Below are 17,333 nucleotides of genomic sequence, written 5' to 3'. Positions count from 1 at the left end.
CTTGAAGGTGAACTCAAACACACAATTTAGACAGGTTTGGGCCCCTTAAATTGCATAATATCCTACGTCCTGTGTGTGGTTGTATTGTATTGGATTGAACTTGTTTGGAGGGGGTCCCTGCCTCACCTTATATTGCTGGAGCAGGGTTACAGGTCGGTTGTTTACAAAAATACTAGTCAGATTCGACTAGTGAGTCCTACTCTATCTGCTACGAGTAGTTTCCTAATCCTCAACTAGTTCTTGTCCTCCATATAGACCATGCTGTCCTGCACCGTAGTCTCCATATCTGACATGTCTCGGTATACAACTTTGTATCTAGGACTGTCCAAACCTTCTGGTGGGCCCATAGATATATGTACAATAGAGTCTAAGAGTATCAAAGACATGAATGCCAAGGCAAAAATTCTCGATTCCAATATTCAAAAGTTGAGAAATTAAATGAAAAGAATATCCATGTTATAAACAATGGACCTCTTTGATGCATGGGAATAGAAATTTGTTAAGAAACAAAATTTTCAACTGGGAATACCAAATCGAGGAAGAGGTAGGTACCCTTCATTTTACAGTACAGGAACATTGCAATATGCCGCCAAAAATGATCACAAGAAATGAAGTTACTTACATGTTCCCCTTTTTCTAATACAATTGGCTGCATTCAGAATCCAGAAGATGCTAGTAGCACAAGCAGTTGGCATGGAGTAATTTGGGTCCATCCAACCCTGCATACGAGAACCAAATTCAGTAATCAAGAATCATAATATCTGTCAATAAACAAGGGAAACCAGATGCATAGCTTATTGCAAAATGTACAGACAATGTGTTCATCTTCTTGTGGGAAACCTATGCTTCAATCGTGTCACTACAAACCCGAAGTAGCATCAAAGGAGAAGCTAGTTAGGCACAAAAAATGTAGTTCAGACATGGGGTGCCAATACATGGAAAAATAAGAGAAAAATTTGGTAATTCACCTACTGAGCCATATAGTCGAACACCTTATGTGCATCCTTGCTTGGTGGCCGTGTAGCCGGAGGGCTACCCGCGCCATCCTTGCCTGGCGGCTCCCGTCTTCAGGCTTCTACCCCCACTGATAGAGTCGGAGTGCCCGATCTTTCGGTGAGTAGAGATAAATTCGACTTGGTGGAAGTAAACCCTCACGATCCGACTACGACGAGCGAACCCGAAGTGCCAACGCAATCGCTGAACCAACTCCCTGTGGTTACCAACCTTGCCAGCGCAAGATCAGCCTGATCACGAAGATCGATTCCTGTCCGCAATCGAAGAACGAACAAGAAAAAGAGGCGAGCAATCTAAATATCACTCGAAGGTGGAGTTCTGAATCACACAAGGACAACGCGTCTTTGCGCGTGTTCGAGAGTAGCTAAAGCTAGATGTAAAACAAAACTCAAGTCGTAAACAAAAGGGACTCCGACTAAATAAAGAGGGCGCAGCCCCTGGAGTCTGGAGAAGGCGCCACGGTAGGAAGGGGGCGCGCGCGACCAGGGGAAGGGCCGCGGCTCCCAACCCTAGGCGCCCCACCTGGGCTGCCCTGTTGGGCCATCTTCTTATTCCGCTGGGCCTTCGTTCCTTAACAGCATGATGAAGTTTAATTCTCTCGCACGGGCCCGAGTGATTGGCCCAACTGGATGATCAACTGTAGGCGCCTGAGGTGGAGGAGCAACTGGAGGTGCTTGAGGTGCTGCTGGTGTAGATGTACTCGTGGTGTCCTCATCACCCACCACTCCATCGCCGTGTGTGTTGTGTCTTGACCGGTTGCATGCGTCCCCGTCGTTGCGGCCCTCCAGGATGCGGGGGCGGGGGTTGGATGAGAATGGGAGACGATAGCCAGATGCCGCGAGCTCGAACAACAACTGGAGGATGCCCCGTCACGGAGCTCCAGTGGCCGCCTCCTCCTCCTGCCCCGCCATTGCACCGATGGAGATGGGGTGTGGGGCAAGGCATCGCAACTTGCAAGGTAGTGGAGCGGTGCTACAGAAGGAGAGGATTGGTAGGCGGTGTTCGAGTGAGGATGGAAAGAAAAAGGAGAGGAGAATCAAGGGACAAAAAGGGGCTATAGGATCGGTGCGGGGTGATTCACACGGGGAAGGAGGTCGTGGGTAGAGAAGGAAGGAAGCTGTGATTCACGCCGGAGACGAAGGAAAGCGGGGAAACGGGGATTGCGGGATCGATGGATGTCGCATGATAGGTGGACGGAAACCGCGGCGGGAATGGGATTGTCGCACAGGGACGGGGAATGACGAGCGGGACCGGCAGGTACACACGGTGAAAATTAAGCGCGGTGACAAAAAAGAGGCATGGGAGGATGACGAAATGACTCTCCCCCCTCCCTTTGTCGTTCTTTTTTCCGATGAACTAGGTGGGTCTTTTACGACTAGTACACGGGTATAATTCTGGGTGGGAATTATTTTCAATTCTCTCGCTCTTTATAGTATAGATAAATATCATTTGTTTGTCTAAATTGAAGCTATAGAAGGAAAAGCTCCTATGATAATAAAACTTAGTGCCAATATACATTATACAACCTTTTACTTATGTATCATGAAGAAAAATGTGTATATAGAAAATAAATAGTAGATTTCATTAGGAGATTGTTAGATACCGGCAAAATATTGGGATTGTTAACTTTGTCCCGGATGGATCGTCCCAAACTAACGTCTCAAAAATAGTTGGTTCATGTTCCCAAGTTTTGAACCATCGTGCTGAAGAGGTATACCCCCCCCCCCCCCGAACTGGAACTTGGAAAGTACCACATCCCATGTACCTGTTCCTTGACCCCATCGTACTGGGAACTTTGTGACATTGGTTCCAATAGAAGATATGCCAATTCTAGCATTCTAAATTTGAATGCTAGACTTGTGACTTTCCTTGAGCCTTACCTGTGAAGTCATATGTCCTTGAAGCCATGAGATGTATCTTATAACATCCAAAAACTAACTAGTGTATTTTCTTTGTTCCACAACAGCACAAGTATCATAACAACCGAAAAGAAAAATGTACAATGGATAAATGATCATAAGGCTTTGCATAGATGCAATCGCTCTAAGTTGGCAATAAGCCATTGAAAAATCCACGCCAATACACAACCATGTACACCCTAAAAATTCTACACAACATCTTAACAAAAAAGGAAGAGTACATTCCAAGATATATAAACTTAAAATAGAGAAGAATGGAGCAAATAGTTAATAATACATAAAATATCATGACATTTTAACTAATCAAAAGGACCCATGTATGTGGTCATCACTTGACAAATGATCATAAGGCCTCTCTTTGCATACATGCAATCGCTCTAAGTTGGTAATAAGCCATTGAAAAATCCACACCAATACACAACCATGTCTAGCCTAAAAATTCTACACAACATTTAACAAAAAAAGGAAGAGTACTTTCCAACATATATAGACTTAAAATAGAGAATAATGGAGCGAATAGCTAATAATACATAAAAAATCATGACATTTTAACTAATCAAAAGGATACATGTATGTGGTCATCACTTTTCAACTTCCTATTTTTAGCTTCTGAAATTATATTTTTAAATATATATGTGTGTTATTTGTTCATATAGCATGACTTCATCAATGGCTAATATGAACGTTGTACCATAATGAATTATGTGCCTTGAAATACAATACCTTAAATAAATGTCGAACTAAACTCTAATAAAATATGAATTTTCTTGCTTCTATTTTTCTAACTTTTGTTTCTTTGTTGAGAAAAGATTTCATTTTGCTAGCAAACATAATACATGGCTAAGATCTAGCATCAAATATGTAAAACAAACTAAACATCATGCACAAACACATATGATGTTCAAACATTGACATGGTATCATGATAAACTAAGGATAATAGCTCCTTATTGGACAAGTTACCAGATACTCCCTCTGTTTTTGTTTGTAAGATGCACACAAGATTCAAATTTTACAATCTTTTACCAATAATTTAACTATCAATTTTTTATATTCATAATGTAAACTTTATATTATTGGATTCATAATCAAATATACTCTACAATTATTATAAATTTATAACCATAAATAATATAATGTAAGATAAATGAATGGTCAAAGTATAATTTGAAAGATCATGCTAAGTCATATCATGCATTATAAATAAAAACAGAGGGAATGCATATTATAATAGAATCCATTAGTGTTGGCTCAAACAATCATTTATGTTTTCCATGCTTACAAAACAAAAGCATGCAAAAGTTAAATAATGCCCTCGTGTCACACTTGCCGGTCTCAAGGAGAATAAGAAATATGAACTAATATTATGAGCACATTTTTCATCGCTAATTTAGGCCAAAAAATTCTAAAGTATATTTGATTTGATAGTCGCTATCCTCTACATGAGTACATGAGCAAGCAACACATGTGATACATAAGATTTCTTCTGTGTGAAAAAAGTAAAATAAAACATCCACCAACCTCTCCCTCTCAATTGATTGATGCAATCAGGGGCAAATAATTGTCTCGTGCGATGGATGTCAAGAGGACCAACAAATATATTCTAATGTTCTCAACATTCTTTTTTACACCAATTAATATTTGTTAGACTAGACTAGATAAAAAAATTTCAAGCTTCAATTTTATGCACTTTTGAGAGCTAAGTTATATACTTACAAACTTCAATAGATTTAGGAGTAATGCTAATTACTTTACAGAAAACTTATGTACAAAATTAATGCTATATAAAAAACCATAGAAAATTTGTGGCTTCTACTCCTTGAAGTGTTGGATTGTGGCTGAACATGGGGGAGGATCGGTAGGACCACATGTGAACACATGGTGCTCTTAGCAACAAGTACCCACCCCTTGAGCAATCCTTCCCTAACTCTTCCTCACACCGAACTTTTTATAGAAACTATAGAACATCATATTAAAGATTGAACACCTTTTCAACATGGATATTAGGAAAGGATAAGAATGGAAGAATAGCTACTAACAATGCAAATCATACCTTCTAAATCCCTTCATTGACTTCAGGTGCATGATCAATTTTCTTTTGTCAAACAGAGTGATCACAAGTTTCCTACTTCTAGTTTTATAGTGTAGTCATATTCATAAATATATTTAACTGATATACAATTAAACAATACTTCCTTCTATGAGTCTAAGACGTCGACACGGACTCTAATATGACACTCTAAATAGCAATATCTATATATGAAAATATATTAATAACTTAATTTGAAAGAATTATATGTTATAAAAGTATTTTCATAATGAATCTTGTGTTGTCAAACCTATAAAAACCTTTAAATTTTTGTAGTCAAAGTTAAAATTTGGACTTAGGACAAACCTAGTTAAACTTATAGTCCCGATTAGAGGCTGTTAAACTGAATTACACTGAGTATAACTTTTCACTTTTCTTTTCTTTTTTCCAATCAACAATGTTGTTTGGTTTGCTGATCAGGACAGATTTTACCAACCAACAATAACAGAAAAGATTCTTATACATGGAAGTAGAAACAAACACCATATATACGGACAAATATGATGTCACTGGGCTTGCACACCACATCATGAGATAGACATAAACTAAACACAACCTCTTGTACAGACGAAGTCAGTTAGTACACGTGCCTCCGTTCCATGTGAGCTCAAATATTATTCACATGTATTACCATGCTGTGAAACAAACACACCCATCCAGTTCACCGTACCACTCAATGGGTACTTAATCTTTAGTCCTTATATGCTACTCTCAAGTCTCAATATGATTACACGTTGCGTTGTCAATAAAAGGGAGGCATCAGCAAAAATTATGACTAGCTTTTTACTCCGTTCCTGTTCAAACTTTACAATCTTTGACCAATAATTTAGTCAATAATTTTTTTATTTTTTAAACTTGATATGGTTAGATTCGCAATCAAATATACTCTCCTAAGATTATAAATTATAATTGTATAATCATAAATAATATAATATAAGATAAATGAATAGTCAAAGTCGAATTTGGAAGATCGTACCATGTCATAGCACGCCTTGTAAATAGGAATGTAGGGAGTATGTTAAAGGTATGCCTCCAGAATGATGTGACAAGCTTAATTGCACTAATGGCTCAAAACGATAGCAAATTTTCAGTTCTTGCATAAAAAGAGTTCAAGATTGCCAAACAAAACAAAGTGGAAGACAAATTCACCCAGAAACTTGCAAGGGTGTTTTGGTCATCTCAGTGGTGCCTTGCATCGCCGGGACATGACAACACCCTCGGGTGCTCTCTATAAATGCGGAGAAATCATTCCCCGCCGATCACCGCACCAGTGACGCGAAAGGAGAGAAAGCAAAACGCCAAACAGACTCTCTGTGAAACTCGCGCAGAGCCGGTAGAGGACACGCCACTCCACAGTGTCAGTCACTGCCCGCATCACGCCACCCTTCCTCCCTCCCTTCCCGGCCGTTGCCGCGAGCGAGCTCTGACCCACCACCGCCGATGGCGACGGCGACGGGCGCGATGGCCGCCACCTCCCGGGCCCCGATCCCTGCTGTCGCGGCATTCCCGGGTGATTTGGGCCTCGGGCGCTGCCGGGCGGCCGTGCCCGGGTGGCGCGCCGGCGGGAGACGGCTGCGGGCGTCGCCGTCCGCCCGGAGGCCGTTCGTGTTCTCGCCGAGGGGCGTGTCGGACTCGCAGAGCTCGCAGACGTGCCTCGATCCGGATGCCAGCACGGTACGTGATCAAACAATGCGATCTTGGCTCTTGGAATTCGTTGGCGATCCCTTTCTCCTCCCCTTTTGATCTTTTAGTAGTGCTTGCTGCGATTTCGAGGTGTACTTTGCGCGTTTACGTGGCAAAAGGCTGAATCTTTCCGCGTGATTTGGCGGAAAAATGTTAGGAAATCGAAGGCTCGTTCTTGGAAATCGGTATGGGGTAGTTGACGCGTTAATTCTCATTGTTTTTATCCGATGGGTAGAAATGTTCTGTTCTACTGACTGTTCATGCCGATTTTCTAAAAATAGATTTCTTTAATTCATTATGATCCACAAGAAGTGATCGAAAGATGACGGGGACACTTGGGCTATGTTAGTTGTAGGACGACACACCTCATCGATGATAGTTGTTGGGAGGCCTTAATTTATTAATCTAGGATATATGCGTGGTCCATGGATGACATTTAATAATCAGCTCGAGATCTAAAGATTGTACCTTGCCATTCATTTTATTAGATTTCCTGATAAGAATCAGTCCGGGACTAGCCCATCCGTACTCCCTACTCAGTCACTGAATGTTCTGCCACGTTTTACTCACATGTAATTCATGCCATCCATTTGTTTCTATAGAGTGTTCTTGGGATCATCCTTGGAGGTGGTGCTGGGACAAGGCTGTATCCACTGACGAAGAAGAGGGCAAAGCCGGCAGTCCCGCTGGGTGCCAACTACAGGCTCATAGATATCCCTGTCAGCAACTGTCTGAACAGCAATGTGTCAAAGATCTATGTGCTGACGCAGTTCAACTCTGCTTCACTCAACCGCCACCTCTCGAGGGCCTATGGGAACAATATTGGTGGGTACAAGAACGAGGGATTTGTTGAGGTCCTTGCAGCACAGCAGAGCCCAGAGAATCCTAACTGGTTTCAGGTATCTTTGTTCGTTTGTTGATGTGTCGTCAATTTATCAATCCTGTAATGTTGTTCATGCTGACAAAATGGAGTGTTAATGTCTGATACCAAGCACGTCTCTAATTCGCTGCCTTTTCATCTTCTGTCCAATATTACTCTCTAATTAGATGTCTCACCTATTCACCTTATCCTTTTTTGTCCTTGGACTGTTTGGAAAATGTTTTTTTTGTGCAATAAATGCAGTTGCACGATCACATGAATGTTTCTCACTTTGAACTTCTGTAGAATGTAGTTTGTCACAAAACAAGATACAAAATTATCAGTCCAACACTACAGTTAATCAAAATATTTGTCTGCCAAAATAGGGTATAGACATCACACTGGTATCTTGTTTTGTCTGCCAAAATAGGGTATAGACATCACACTGGTATACCCTATTTTGGCAGACAAATATTTATTGGGCTTAGTTCATCTCCTAAAAATTATTTGAACTACTGTAGTTTGTCACATGGGCACTTGATGTTTAATAAGTGGAATTATCTTCACAAGTTTTAACGAATGTGGAGGTTCCAATAGTTTCATTCAGGCTGGAAATAAAGTTAATAATGATGCATATAAAATATATGTAGCAAATGCTTGTCTCTCTGCTATCCACTTACATCTTTTGTTCCTTCCGTACCCTAGTTCGCACACTGGTTTATTGATTTGTTTTTGCTTCCCATCTCAGGGTACTGCAGATGCTGTACGCCAATACATGTGGCTATTTGAGGAGCACAATGTCATGGAGTTCCTTATTCTCGCTGGAGATCACCTGTACCGCATGGACTACCAAAAGTTCATTCAAGCCCATAGAGAAACAGATGCTGATATAACTGTTGCTGCACTACCAATGGATGAACAACGTGCAACTGCATTTGGCCTTATGAAAATTGATGATGAAGGGAGGATAGTTGAGTTTGCAGAGAAACCTAAAGGAGAGAAGTTGAAATCAATGATGGTACAAACATAATATGCCTTTTTTACCTCAATACTTAATTCTGACTGTTGGAACTATATACCTCTGTGATTGCGCTTTCATCAGTTAATCTTCTGCTTATTTTTTTAACTTTCAGGTTGACACCACTATACTGGGCCTTGATCCTGAGAGGGCCAAAGAACTACCATACATTGCTAGTATGGGAATCTATGTTTTTAGCAAAGATGTGATGCTTCGGCTTCTACGAGAAAACTTTCCTGCAGCAAATGACTTTGGAAGTGAGGTTATTCCTGGAGCAACAGAAATTGGAATGAGGGTATGTATGCTCTTGAACGTTTTTTTTTGTTTCTTTTTCCTATTTTTAAGTCTATTGTTGTGGGTTGCATGATTTGTATATTTCTATCATTAAAAGATTGTTGTTACATCATTTGTTGCTTGGCTCCTATATCCATATATGCAAATTACTATGTTTGCTTTTGATGACGTTGTGTTTTATAGGTACAAGCTTACTTATATGATGGTTACTGGGAAGATATTGGCACTATTGAGGCATTTTATAATGCAAACTTGGGAATAACCAAGAAGCCTGTACCAGATTTCAGGTATGCTTCACACATGTCTACAATAAGAAGTTAGGAGGATGCATCGTTTCTAGACCCATTGCCTACTTCTGATCAAACATTCTTCGTACAGCTTCTATGACCGTTCTGCTCCAATTTATACGCAACCTAGATACCTGCCTCCTTCAAAGGTTCTTGATGCTGATGTAACAGACAGCGTCATTGGTGAAGGTTGTGTTATTAAAGTAAGAAGCTTTTTCACATGTTTTTGATGTATTGCTTTCTATTGTTTCCGAGACTTCTGTATCATCATTCATTTTGGGATCATCTAAGTTATGGATTTATTTATCATTGCTTCTGTTTAGTTTCTCACATTTCCATGCATAGCCTTCCGAAATTCTTTATCTCATTTTTGCACCCCCTTCATCTTCCTTTGGCTAGCATTGCACAATCAACCATTCCGTGGTTGGACTCCGTTCCTGCATTTCTGAAGGTGCAGTTATAGAGGACTCTTTGCTAATGGGTGCAGACTACTACGAGGTAAGATAAAGTGAAGCGGAACTCTAATACTGCGCTATAGAAATATAGTGAGACCTTATCATTCTTTTTTTGCTCAGACTGAAGATGATAAGAAAGTCCTTTCAGAGGCTGGTGGTATTCCCATTGGTATTGGGAGGAATGCACATATCAGAAAAGCAATAATCGACAAGAACGCTCGTATTGGAGAAAATGTGAAGGTATTTCATATATATATATCTAATTCTATTTAAGCTGCTGATATTCTTTATCTAATTGACTACTTTTCTACTATTCATTACTTAGGAGAAAAAAGAGAGGAAATAAGCAAACATATTGATTTATGTAAAATGTTTCGCATGGTCTCTTTACTATTTTCTTTTAGTCCATAACTCTTGTTTAGTAGTGATTGTCAAATGCTAAATAATCTGACCATGCCTTATTCAAATTTGGCCATGAGTGTACTGTCATGGTGAGTTGAAGGCCTTCTGTTACTAAAACAAAATTGAGATATCTCGAGAATTCCTATGCCTTGTCGTAAAAGAATTGTTTGACTTCTCCAGAGATGATAATGGGCAAAAAAGATGTGCTATGTTTGTTTCTGTTATGTGTTGATCGTTCTTAAATGGTTTGTACTTTTACAGATAATCAATTTTGACAATGTCCAAGAAGCAGTAAGGGAGACAGAAGGATACTTCATCAAAAGTGGCATAGTCACGGTGATTAAGGATGCCTTGATTCCTAGTGGAACAGTCATATAGAGTCAACCATCACCGTGTACATAAGGTTATGTCTCCCTTTGAAACCAAAGTTTCTTATGTTGGTGCTACATGGAAGTCCCTATAAATCAAAACAAACATTTTTGCAGCTTTTACCAACACATGATACTGTAACTGGATGCACTGCTTAGTGCGACCATGTGGTGCGCAGCTGGGTAGTCGTTTGAATCTGTTTGCAGTATGCTCAATTGTCACTCATTTCTTGAATCTGATATATTTTGCAAATAGGTCATACTATCTGCATTGTGATTAATGTATTCATAAGCCACACTTATGTGGACACCTAATGGTTCCCATTTAACTAGTAAAAAAAAAATCTTTATGTGCAGCCCATCCCAGTCCACTACGGGACAGAAGCATGTTCTGCCATTGTTATTTTAACCCTTTCTTGTTGCATTGCCCTGCAGGTTAGTTTGCAGCAGATGGTGATCACCAATGCAGATTAAGTCGTTTCCATCCTTTCCAGACCATGTTTTCTTTCCATGTTACAAAATCACCAAGCTCCACATCAACTGGCGAGGGTATAATGAAATAATAGACGAAGTTATTCGAAGGCGCCATTTTCCTATCACTAGCATGAGGCGCTGTTCTAAATGTACTGTTGAGTGGAATTTAGATATTTTCATATGTGTAATGTATCCTTTTGCGTTCTCAGACTTAAAAATATCATATGCTTAAGACGCTTTGTCACCTATAAAGTATGCTCCCTGCATTGCCCAGGGAATGAGGATTAAATATGCTATACATAACATGATTTTTGTCTGAGATTTCTGTAGAGCTTACCAAAGTTTGGTCTAGCCTTATAGAGATGTTTACAGTGAAAACGGCATCTGGGTCGGACATGCGACTTGCCTGTCTTTTCTCACCTTGTAACCACAAAGATTTCGGTGCATATGTAGCATGTCAAGTCTAGATAGAGTATGCTTTCATTAAATTTGGCAATAATACAAGCCTAGTTCAAATCAAAATGCCAAGTCATGTGGACATGCAGAATAACATAATAGTGATGGGTCGTGCACTCTTGCACCTGAGAAATCTTTTAAACAAGCATCTCCCAAGTGCTGGTTACACTGAATATAGGCACTGGGATGGGTGCCTTGTGTACGGATGGAAATATAGCTACATTCACATAGATCATATTTACTGGAGAACATCTAGCTCAGACACGAGCAATTCTACAGGCAAATACTTTGTAGAAGGTTCAAATTATGTGAGTCAAACATTCTGGGTAGCTTAGGGTAGTAAAAGCTAGCCTATGTAAAATGCTTATTAATTTGAATGATAAGGTTCTATCACCTGCCAAAAGGAAGAGGGCACAACAAAAAGAAGCTACCAAAGATCGTTAGCCATAGAAGGCACACTCTGGATTCGCAACTGGGCTGATGTCATGTGGCACCCAGATTTTTTTCTGACTAAACCCGCACGTGTGACAAAGATTGGAAAATCAGTTGAAGTGGTATAGAGGAAGCTCAGCATTGAGGGGCGCCGACATGACCTTGAGCACATCGTTTACTGACGACATTGAGCTTATTGCTGCCTTCAGAATCTCCCGCGAGCATCCAGGCTTCAGAATGGTCCTCACCTGTGGCCATCAGGTTCCACAAGTTTAACAAAATGTACTTTCTCTTCTTCTGAAGATTGATACATATCAGATGCATGCCACTTTTAAGTGCACAAACCTTGTTCAAGTAGTCTTGCAGTATCTCGATGTCGCCCAGGTAGTCATGGCCTTCGATTGTCAATGTGATTGGCTTAGTGTTTGCGCCAGGTCCTTCGAATTGAATGCCTCCTGGAGTTCTGTAGAAATCATCTAGCAGAAAGCTTGATGCTTTCTCTCTCAAGACCCTGAGTAGTATGAGAAAAAGAAGAGTTTGCTTATACTTTTCCTTTTTTCTGAATTTGAATTCAATGGTATTAACACCAAAGCATGTAGTTATGTTTTTGGTTATTCTTAAAATAAAGAAAAAATTAATCTTTCTTTTTATCTGCCATTGTCTATTGTTATCATGTTGTTTATTTTCTATCCATTGATAATTTTTGTTAATAAATTCTGCATTTTACTGGAGGATTGAATCCAACCTTTAGGTAAAGTAAAAGGAAACTCTAACTTACGCATATGATTCTGCTTTCAGGTCAATTGGCGAAGGATGGATAACTGGCCTCCCTATAGGAACAGCTCCAGGACCACGCAAGTGCCTCCTCACACTCATCATTGCCTGTTAAGAATGGTAAATCATCACATTGCAGTCTTGATACTAGTTACTAGGACATATTTCACAAAGAAAACAAATCAAAAGGCTCAAGGAGAATACTGTTAGAGGAACAGCAGCGCAGCGCCACTTGTTTGTTGAGTCCTTCAAATTTGTTATGGTAGCCATGTAACCATTCAATCCAGTTGCTAGTATTTGCACACAAATATGGCCAAGAACCTGCATTCTTTAATGTTTAGACACGTGCCATACTGATTTTTGTTTCTAGAGAAAAGATATTGCAGGAGAGATTGAGTCTGTTTATATTTGCTTCTTACATAAGCGTAGTTGCAGTCAAAGTTTGATGGTAGTGATCCTCGAGCTTGGGATCCAAAGAAGTGGCACACTGAACTGAATTTTCTACCCTTGTAATTTCCTTCTTTCTGAAAATCACTGAAAAACATCAGAATTTCAAAAGAGCTGCATCTACAAAAATGTATGTATAATTTCATAATGCAGCGGAACTTACCGTTCTCCTGTTCATTTCTGCTTCTACTAAATGAGCTAGGAGCTGCTCAGTATCGATCTGGAAAAGGAAATTCAGTCAATAATTGTGCGAGATAAATTTGATGGCTGAGAATTTCGTAGACCTGGGATAGCTGTGCCGAGTTATCAGATTCTTGATGTAGGACCAACTGGACACAAAATATTTGAGATCTTCAGAAAGAGTTTTTAAGTAAACTGTTATTGATTAAATTCAATTATGCAAGTGATGCAATACTTCTCTCCTGATGAACGATGGCAAGAACTTGAACAAGGCAGCAGCCCATGGAGAAAGTTGAGATGGAATCTCGTCTTCAGGAACATTATTAATGTAGAGATTATTGATTTCCTAAAATATTTAAAACGAAAACTGGTAAGATGTATTAGAACCACATTTTTCATCTTGTCCTTTAGGCGTTGCAATTAAGGTGTACCTGGATGAGTGCATACATTTCTGGTATGCTTTCGATTAGCCCCTCAGGAATAAGTAGCACTCCATGGTACTTCCCTGAAAATCAATATCCCATATACCAGATTATCACAAAGTATAAATGCTTTAGTTAATTCAGATAAGAAAAAAATTTGGTATTCTTTAGTTTGTCTCAACTCAAATAGCCAGTGAAGTACAGACCTCGTGCTGCCCTTGCTTCTACTCCGTCACATATCTTGTTTATAATTTCCATCAGTGTAAGCTTTGACAATGCCACCTCCTCTCCTAAGATAACCTGAAAGCATACAATTAGCAAAGATAAAAAGACAGTGCTAACGTAATATGGAATAGTTTCACTTGATCAAACCAGACCATGTTAGGGTGTGACTGGAGCGCGCACTCGAAGGCAACATGAGATGCTTTGCCACCCATCAAGCGAACAAAATAGTAGTACTGAAAGAGAAGAAATCGAAAAGCAGAGTACGTGTACCATTAAGAAACAATCAGTTCTGTCCTGACTCTGAAAAATAAATGAGCAGAAATTTTCAATTTTCTTTTGTATTATGAGTGAGATATATTGCAATATACCTTCCCAGCTGAGACTGCATCGAGGCAAACATTGCTTATAAGCTGAGAGTTCACCTGAAAGCAAATTATGATATAAACTTTTCAGGATATGACATTTGTATACTGCATTCTGAATTTAGAATTGCTGTATTTCTAGTAATATGTCACAAGATTCACCTTGCACACTGTATCGAAACCAACAGTTGTTTCCACAAACTGATTCTTGAGATCACCACTCAGCGTTACAGGGACACCTATAACCTGCAAAAATGGTGAGGTCTCTGAAAATCTCTTTTGGGTTGCAACTTGCAAGATAAGTAGCATGCCAAAGACAATGACTACATACTTTTGTGTTGCAGTTATGCTTCGCAAAGGTCTCTGCAAGCTGAGCTGCATCTGAATTGGAGGTTACCCCTGGAGATTAAAAACGTTTGAGAATCACATTATTTGTCATGGAAACTGGAATAGTATCATGATACATGCATTACATTAGTAATTTTTTTTCCAAATTTATCTGAAAAAATGTCAGGCAAATCACATTTGATGAGAGGCTAAAATTCCAGTGGTATCACACATTTCATTGTGATATCATGAAGTCACATGTGTCGATGAATTCCATTAGCTACCAACATATGGTTTCATTTTAATGAAGAATACAAATCTTTTTTCCGGTTGTCTGATTGTAGCACCTCCAATGATGATCAGGCCATCCAAGCTAAGATCACAGCATGTCGACATAGCAGCATTCACTTGCTCTGTTGTGCGGATTTGGTCAACAGTTCTGCCGAGCAAATCAAAACCGCCTTCAAGAAGGCAAACATTTCCCAGTTATCAACAAGTGTAAAATTACATAAGGGACAATTAGGATTCATAAATGTATAAACTAACCTTGATTTTTGTATGACGAAAGTACATCATCTGTGATCTCCAACATCTTCTTTGCAAATAGTCCTTCTGTGCCACCTATACAGAAATACAAATAGATTCAACCAAGTCTAAACTATGGTCTAAGAGCTTCATCGAAGTATATCAGATATTAACGACGAATTCATCAGGAAACATGAACTATGTACCATGCAACTGTATCATAGGCAGTATTGCAAGAACAGAACATCCAAGGGGATAGTTTTCAGATTCTTCATTATGGTGTTTTTAGTGGATTTTTACAGGACATCTGAAATATCATAGATTCTTTTTATTCCTGAACCATGAGTTCCATAACACAGCAAACTTGCTTGTTGAAAAGTAGTTAAAATTCTAACATATTACCGATCCAATAGAAACAGAATGTGGATGCTTATACCATGAAGTTATGGGGGGAAAGTAGAACTATGCTCACCAATAAACCCAAGCAGAACATTGTGTGGATTCTGAGCTTTCATAGCATCATAGGTGCCCCATATGACATTGTGCCCTCCAGGTGACTGTCTTCCAGAAAACAACACACCCACCCTACACATAATAACTACATAAGTTCAGATATGCCGACACAATTATGCATACTATTTTGACATGAAGATGTAACTGTTAGTTGTCATCATAGTAATTTGGGATTAGAATCCAACCTAATTGGTGGGTGTTCTTTGATGACTTGTGCGTCAGAGACCTTTGAGTTTGGCTCTAGAAAATGCACCAGCTTCTGACCAAAGGTTTGTGGGAACGCCTGTGCCACAATATCTGCACATTTCGGATCGATGCTTGTGGTTGAGTCACCAAACTCCACTCTGACTCTGGTTCCCTAGTCATAGTGGTTGAAATTTGTAACATACTACAGTTTTTAGAAACATGAGAGAAGAATACTTTCAGGTAACCTTCGTGTATCTCTAACTATGTGGCTGGTGGCTGGTGGTAACTAAAACATTTCCGTGTGGATTTATCAGTACTAGTTCAAACTTCAAATTAAGTAGCATCACCGCAAAAAAGGGGAAGTTATCAATCTGGCCAAAAGTTTCGTTGTTTCCAAAAAAAAGGAGTAAAAAATATTAATGATTGCAATGTTTCGCTATGTTGACTGGTGTCTAAAATAAAATAGTTTTGATCATCTACTTTTTCTAAGGAAAAATAATAAGGAAGAAGAACTGCAATTCTGTTGAAAGAAAGGGGTCTGTGAGGAAAAAAGTTTCTGAACCAAGAAGTCTGCTTCCTCTAGAAGCAAAATTGTCATACACCGGTCAAAAACTCAGAAGGTTGTTAACTACAGGAGCTGTACTGATAAATGATCAACCGATCTCGTGACTGTGACTAATCACCAAGACTCCAAAGTCTCAGGTATCATTAGAACTACTTGAGAAAACCTTGCCAGCTAAACCCAAGGATAAGCAGAATGGAGCCTAAGTGGCAGGGGTGTTTCCTATGCAGCAGCAAAGCCACAAAGTTCCGCGGTGCATCCAAGATTGAGCTGTTTTGAGCTTTCCATATGACAGTGGCAGTAATTCCTTCACATCAAGAACATAACAAAGATCTTGCAATTTGCAAACATCCATATCGGTCCAAAAACAAAGGTGTAAAATGCATGAACGAAAGAGGTTTGTTTGTAAACCTGAAGACATGGAGGCAGCTCCGGTTGGTACAGCGCCCTCCTCCTCTGCAGCCCGGTGAGCTCCCTCGGCGAACCCTGGTCGGCGTTCATCCCTCCTTAACAATCTCCTCCAACACAACACAAGTTAACTGTTTAAAATTCTTCCTGGGTGCAGTTGTTGTGCTCTTCCGTCCTCCCTTTTTGTAAGGGGCAAGACGAGAGCGGATCAACGGAAGAGGAGTAAAAGTTTGCAGCTGAGGCTGCTGTTTGTTGGCCCGGCCCCTGATGCTACCAACAGCAATTTGACCCCATTTCCCTTGTTAACCTCTTTTCTGTGTGTTGGTATTCAAAGGTGTGATTGTGATAGGTCAGGCGGAGTGACCTCCCTGTGGCCTGCTACGTGTTTGGAGGGAAAATGGAATTACTATTCTCTCTTTTTTACTCCGTTCTTCAGTTTTAAATGGGGCCTAAGCCTGACAACTATTTTGTATTTATCGAATCATTTAACAATAATCTTTTTAGATGAACAAGAACTCTTGTTACACCATCGCGTTTGGTAAAAGAGCTCTTTTTTTTATAGTACCTGATGATAAAATTAGACTTGTACAGTTTCTAGCAATTGAGGGGTTTGCTTCTAATGGACTTCTTTTTTTTTTCTGCCTCCAGTTGTT

At 39.7% G+C, this 17,333-nt stretch overlaps 2 protein-coding genes across 2 annotated transcripts; one reads left to right on the top strand and one right to left on the bottom strand.

The window, feature by feature from the left end:
- The first annotated feature begins 6,279 nt into the window (after window positions 1-6,279).
- LOC117845381 (glucose-1-phosphate adenylyltransferase small subunit 1, chloroplastic/amyloplastic) lies at window positions 6,280-11,180 on the top strand. Its single transcript, XM_034726405.2, has 10 exons — window positions 6,280-6,695; window positions 7,307-7,603; window positions 8,312-8,581; window positions 8,697-8,876; window positions 9,059-9,162; window positions 9,254-9,365; window positions 9,562-9,660; window positions 9,738-9,857; window positions 10,281-10,422; window positions 10,823-11,180. The coding sequence occupies exons 1-9, from the start codon at window positions 6,462-6,464 to the stop codon at window positions 10,395-10,397; spliced, it is 1,533 nt and encodes a 510-aa protein (XP_034582296.1). The 5' UTR covers window positions 6,280-6,461; the 3' UTR covers window positions 10,398-10,422; window positions 10,823-11,180.
- Window positions 11,181-11,419: 239 nt separating this feature from the next.
- LOC117845380 (pyrophosphate--fructose 6-phosphate 1-phosphotransferase subunit alpha) lies at window positions 11,420-16,994 on the bottom strand. The gene is made up of 19 exons (XM_034726404.2): window positions 16,684-16,994; window positions 15,710-15,882; window positions 15,484-15,596; window positions 15,033-15,107; window positions 14,834-14,947; window positions 14,491-14,558; window positions 14,322-14,405; window positions 14,166-14,219; window positions 13,950-14,030; window positions 13,779-13,872; window positions 13,582-13,655; window positions 13,386-13,496; window positions 13,255-13,299; window positions 13,134-13,190; window positions 12,943-13,047; window positions 12,728-12,844; window positions 12,528-12,631; window positions 12,095-12,260; window positions 11,420-11,997 (listed from the first exon to the last, which is right to left on the bottom strand). The coding sequence occupies exons 1-19, from the start codon at window positions 16,771-16,773 to the stop codon at window positions 11,860-11,862; spliced, it is 1,863 nt and encodes a 620-aa protein (XP_034582295.1). The 5' UTR covers window positions 16,774-16,994; the 3' UTR covers window positions 11,420-11,859.
- Between the last annotated feature and the right edge of the window lie 339 nt (window positions 16,995-17,333).

Source organism: Setaria viridis, chromosome 2 (genome assembly GCF_005286985.2).
Source record: "Setaria viridis chromosome 2, Setaria_viridis_v4.0, whole genome shotgun sequence".
NCBI lineage: Eukaryota > Viridiplantae > Streptophyta > Magnoliopsida > Poales > Poaceae > Setaria > Setaria viridis.
This window is presented reverse-complemented; position numbering and strand designations above follow the sequence as displayed.

Excerpts from the sequence above, each read along its gene's own strand:
- LOC117845381 (XM_034726405.2), top strand. The coding sequence starts at position 6,462 with ATGGCGACGGCGACGGGCGCGATGGCCGCCACCTCCCGGGCCCCGATC. Across the intron at positions 8,877-9,058 it reads CAACAGAAATTGGAATGAGG|GTACAAGCTTACTTATATGA; the intron begins GTATGTATGCTC and ends TGTGTTTTATAG. Across the intron at positions 9,858-10,280 it reads GTATTGGAGAAAATGTGAAG|ATAATCAATTTTGACAATGT; the intron begins GTATTTCATATA and ends GTACTTTTACAG.
- LOC117845380 (XM_034726404.2), bottom strand. The coding sequence starts at position 16,773 with ATGAACGCCGACCAGGGTTCGCCGAGGGAGCTCACCGGGCTGCAGAGG. Across the intron at positions 13,873-13,949 it reads TCCAGTCACACCCTAACATG|GTTATCTTAGGAGAGGAGGT; the intron begins GTCTGGTTTGAT and ends GTATGCTTTCAG. Across the intron at positions 12,632-12,727 it reads GCGCTGCTGTTCCTCTAACA|GCAATGATGAGTGTGAGGAG; the intron begins GTATTCTCCTTG and ends CATTCTTAACAG.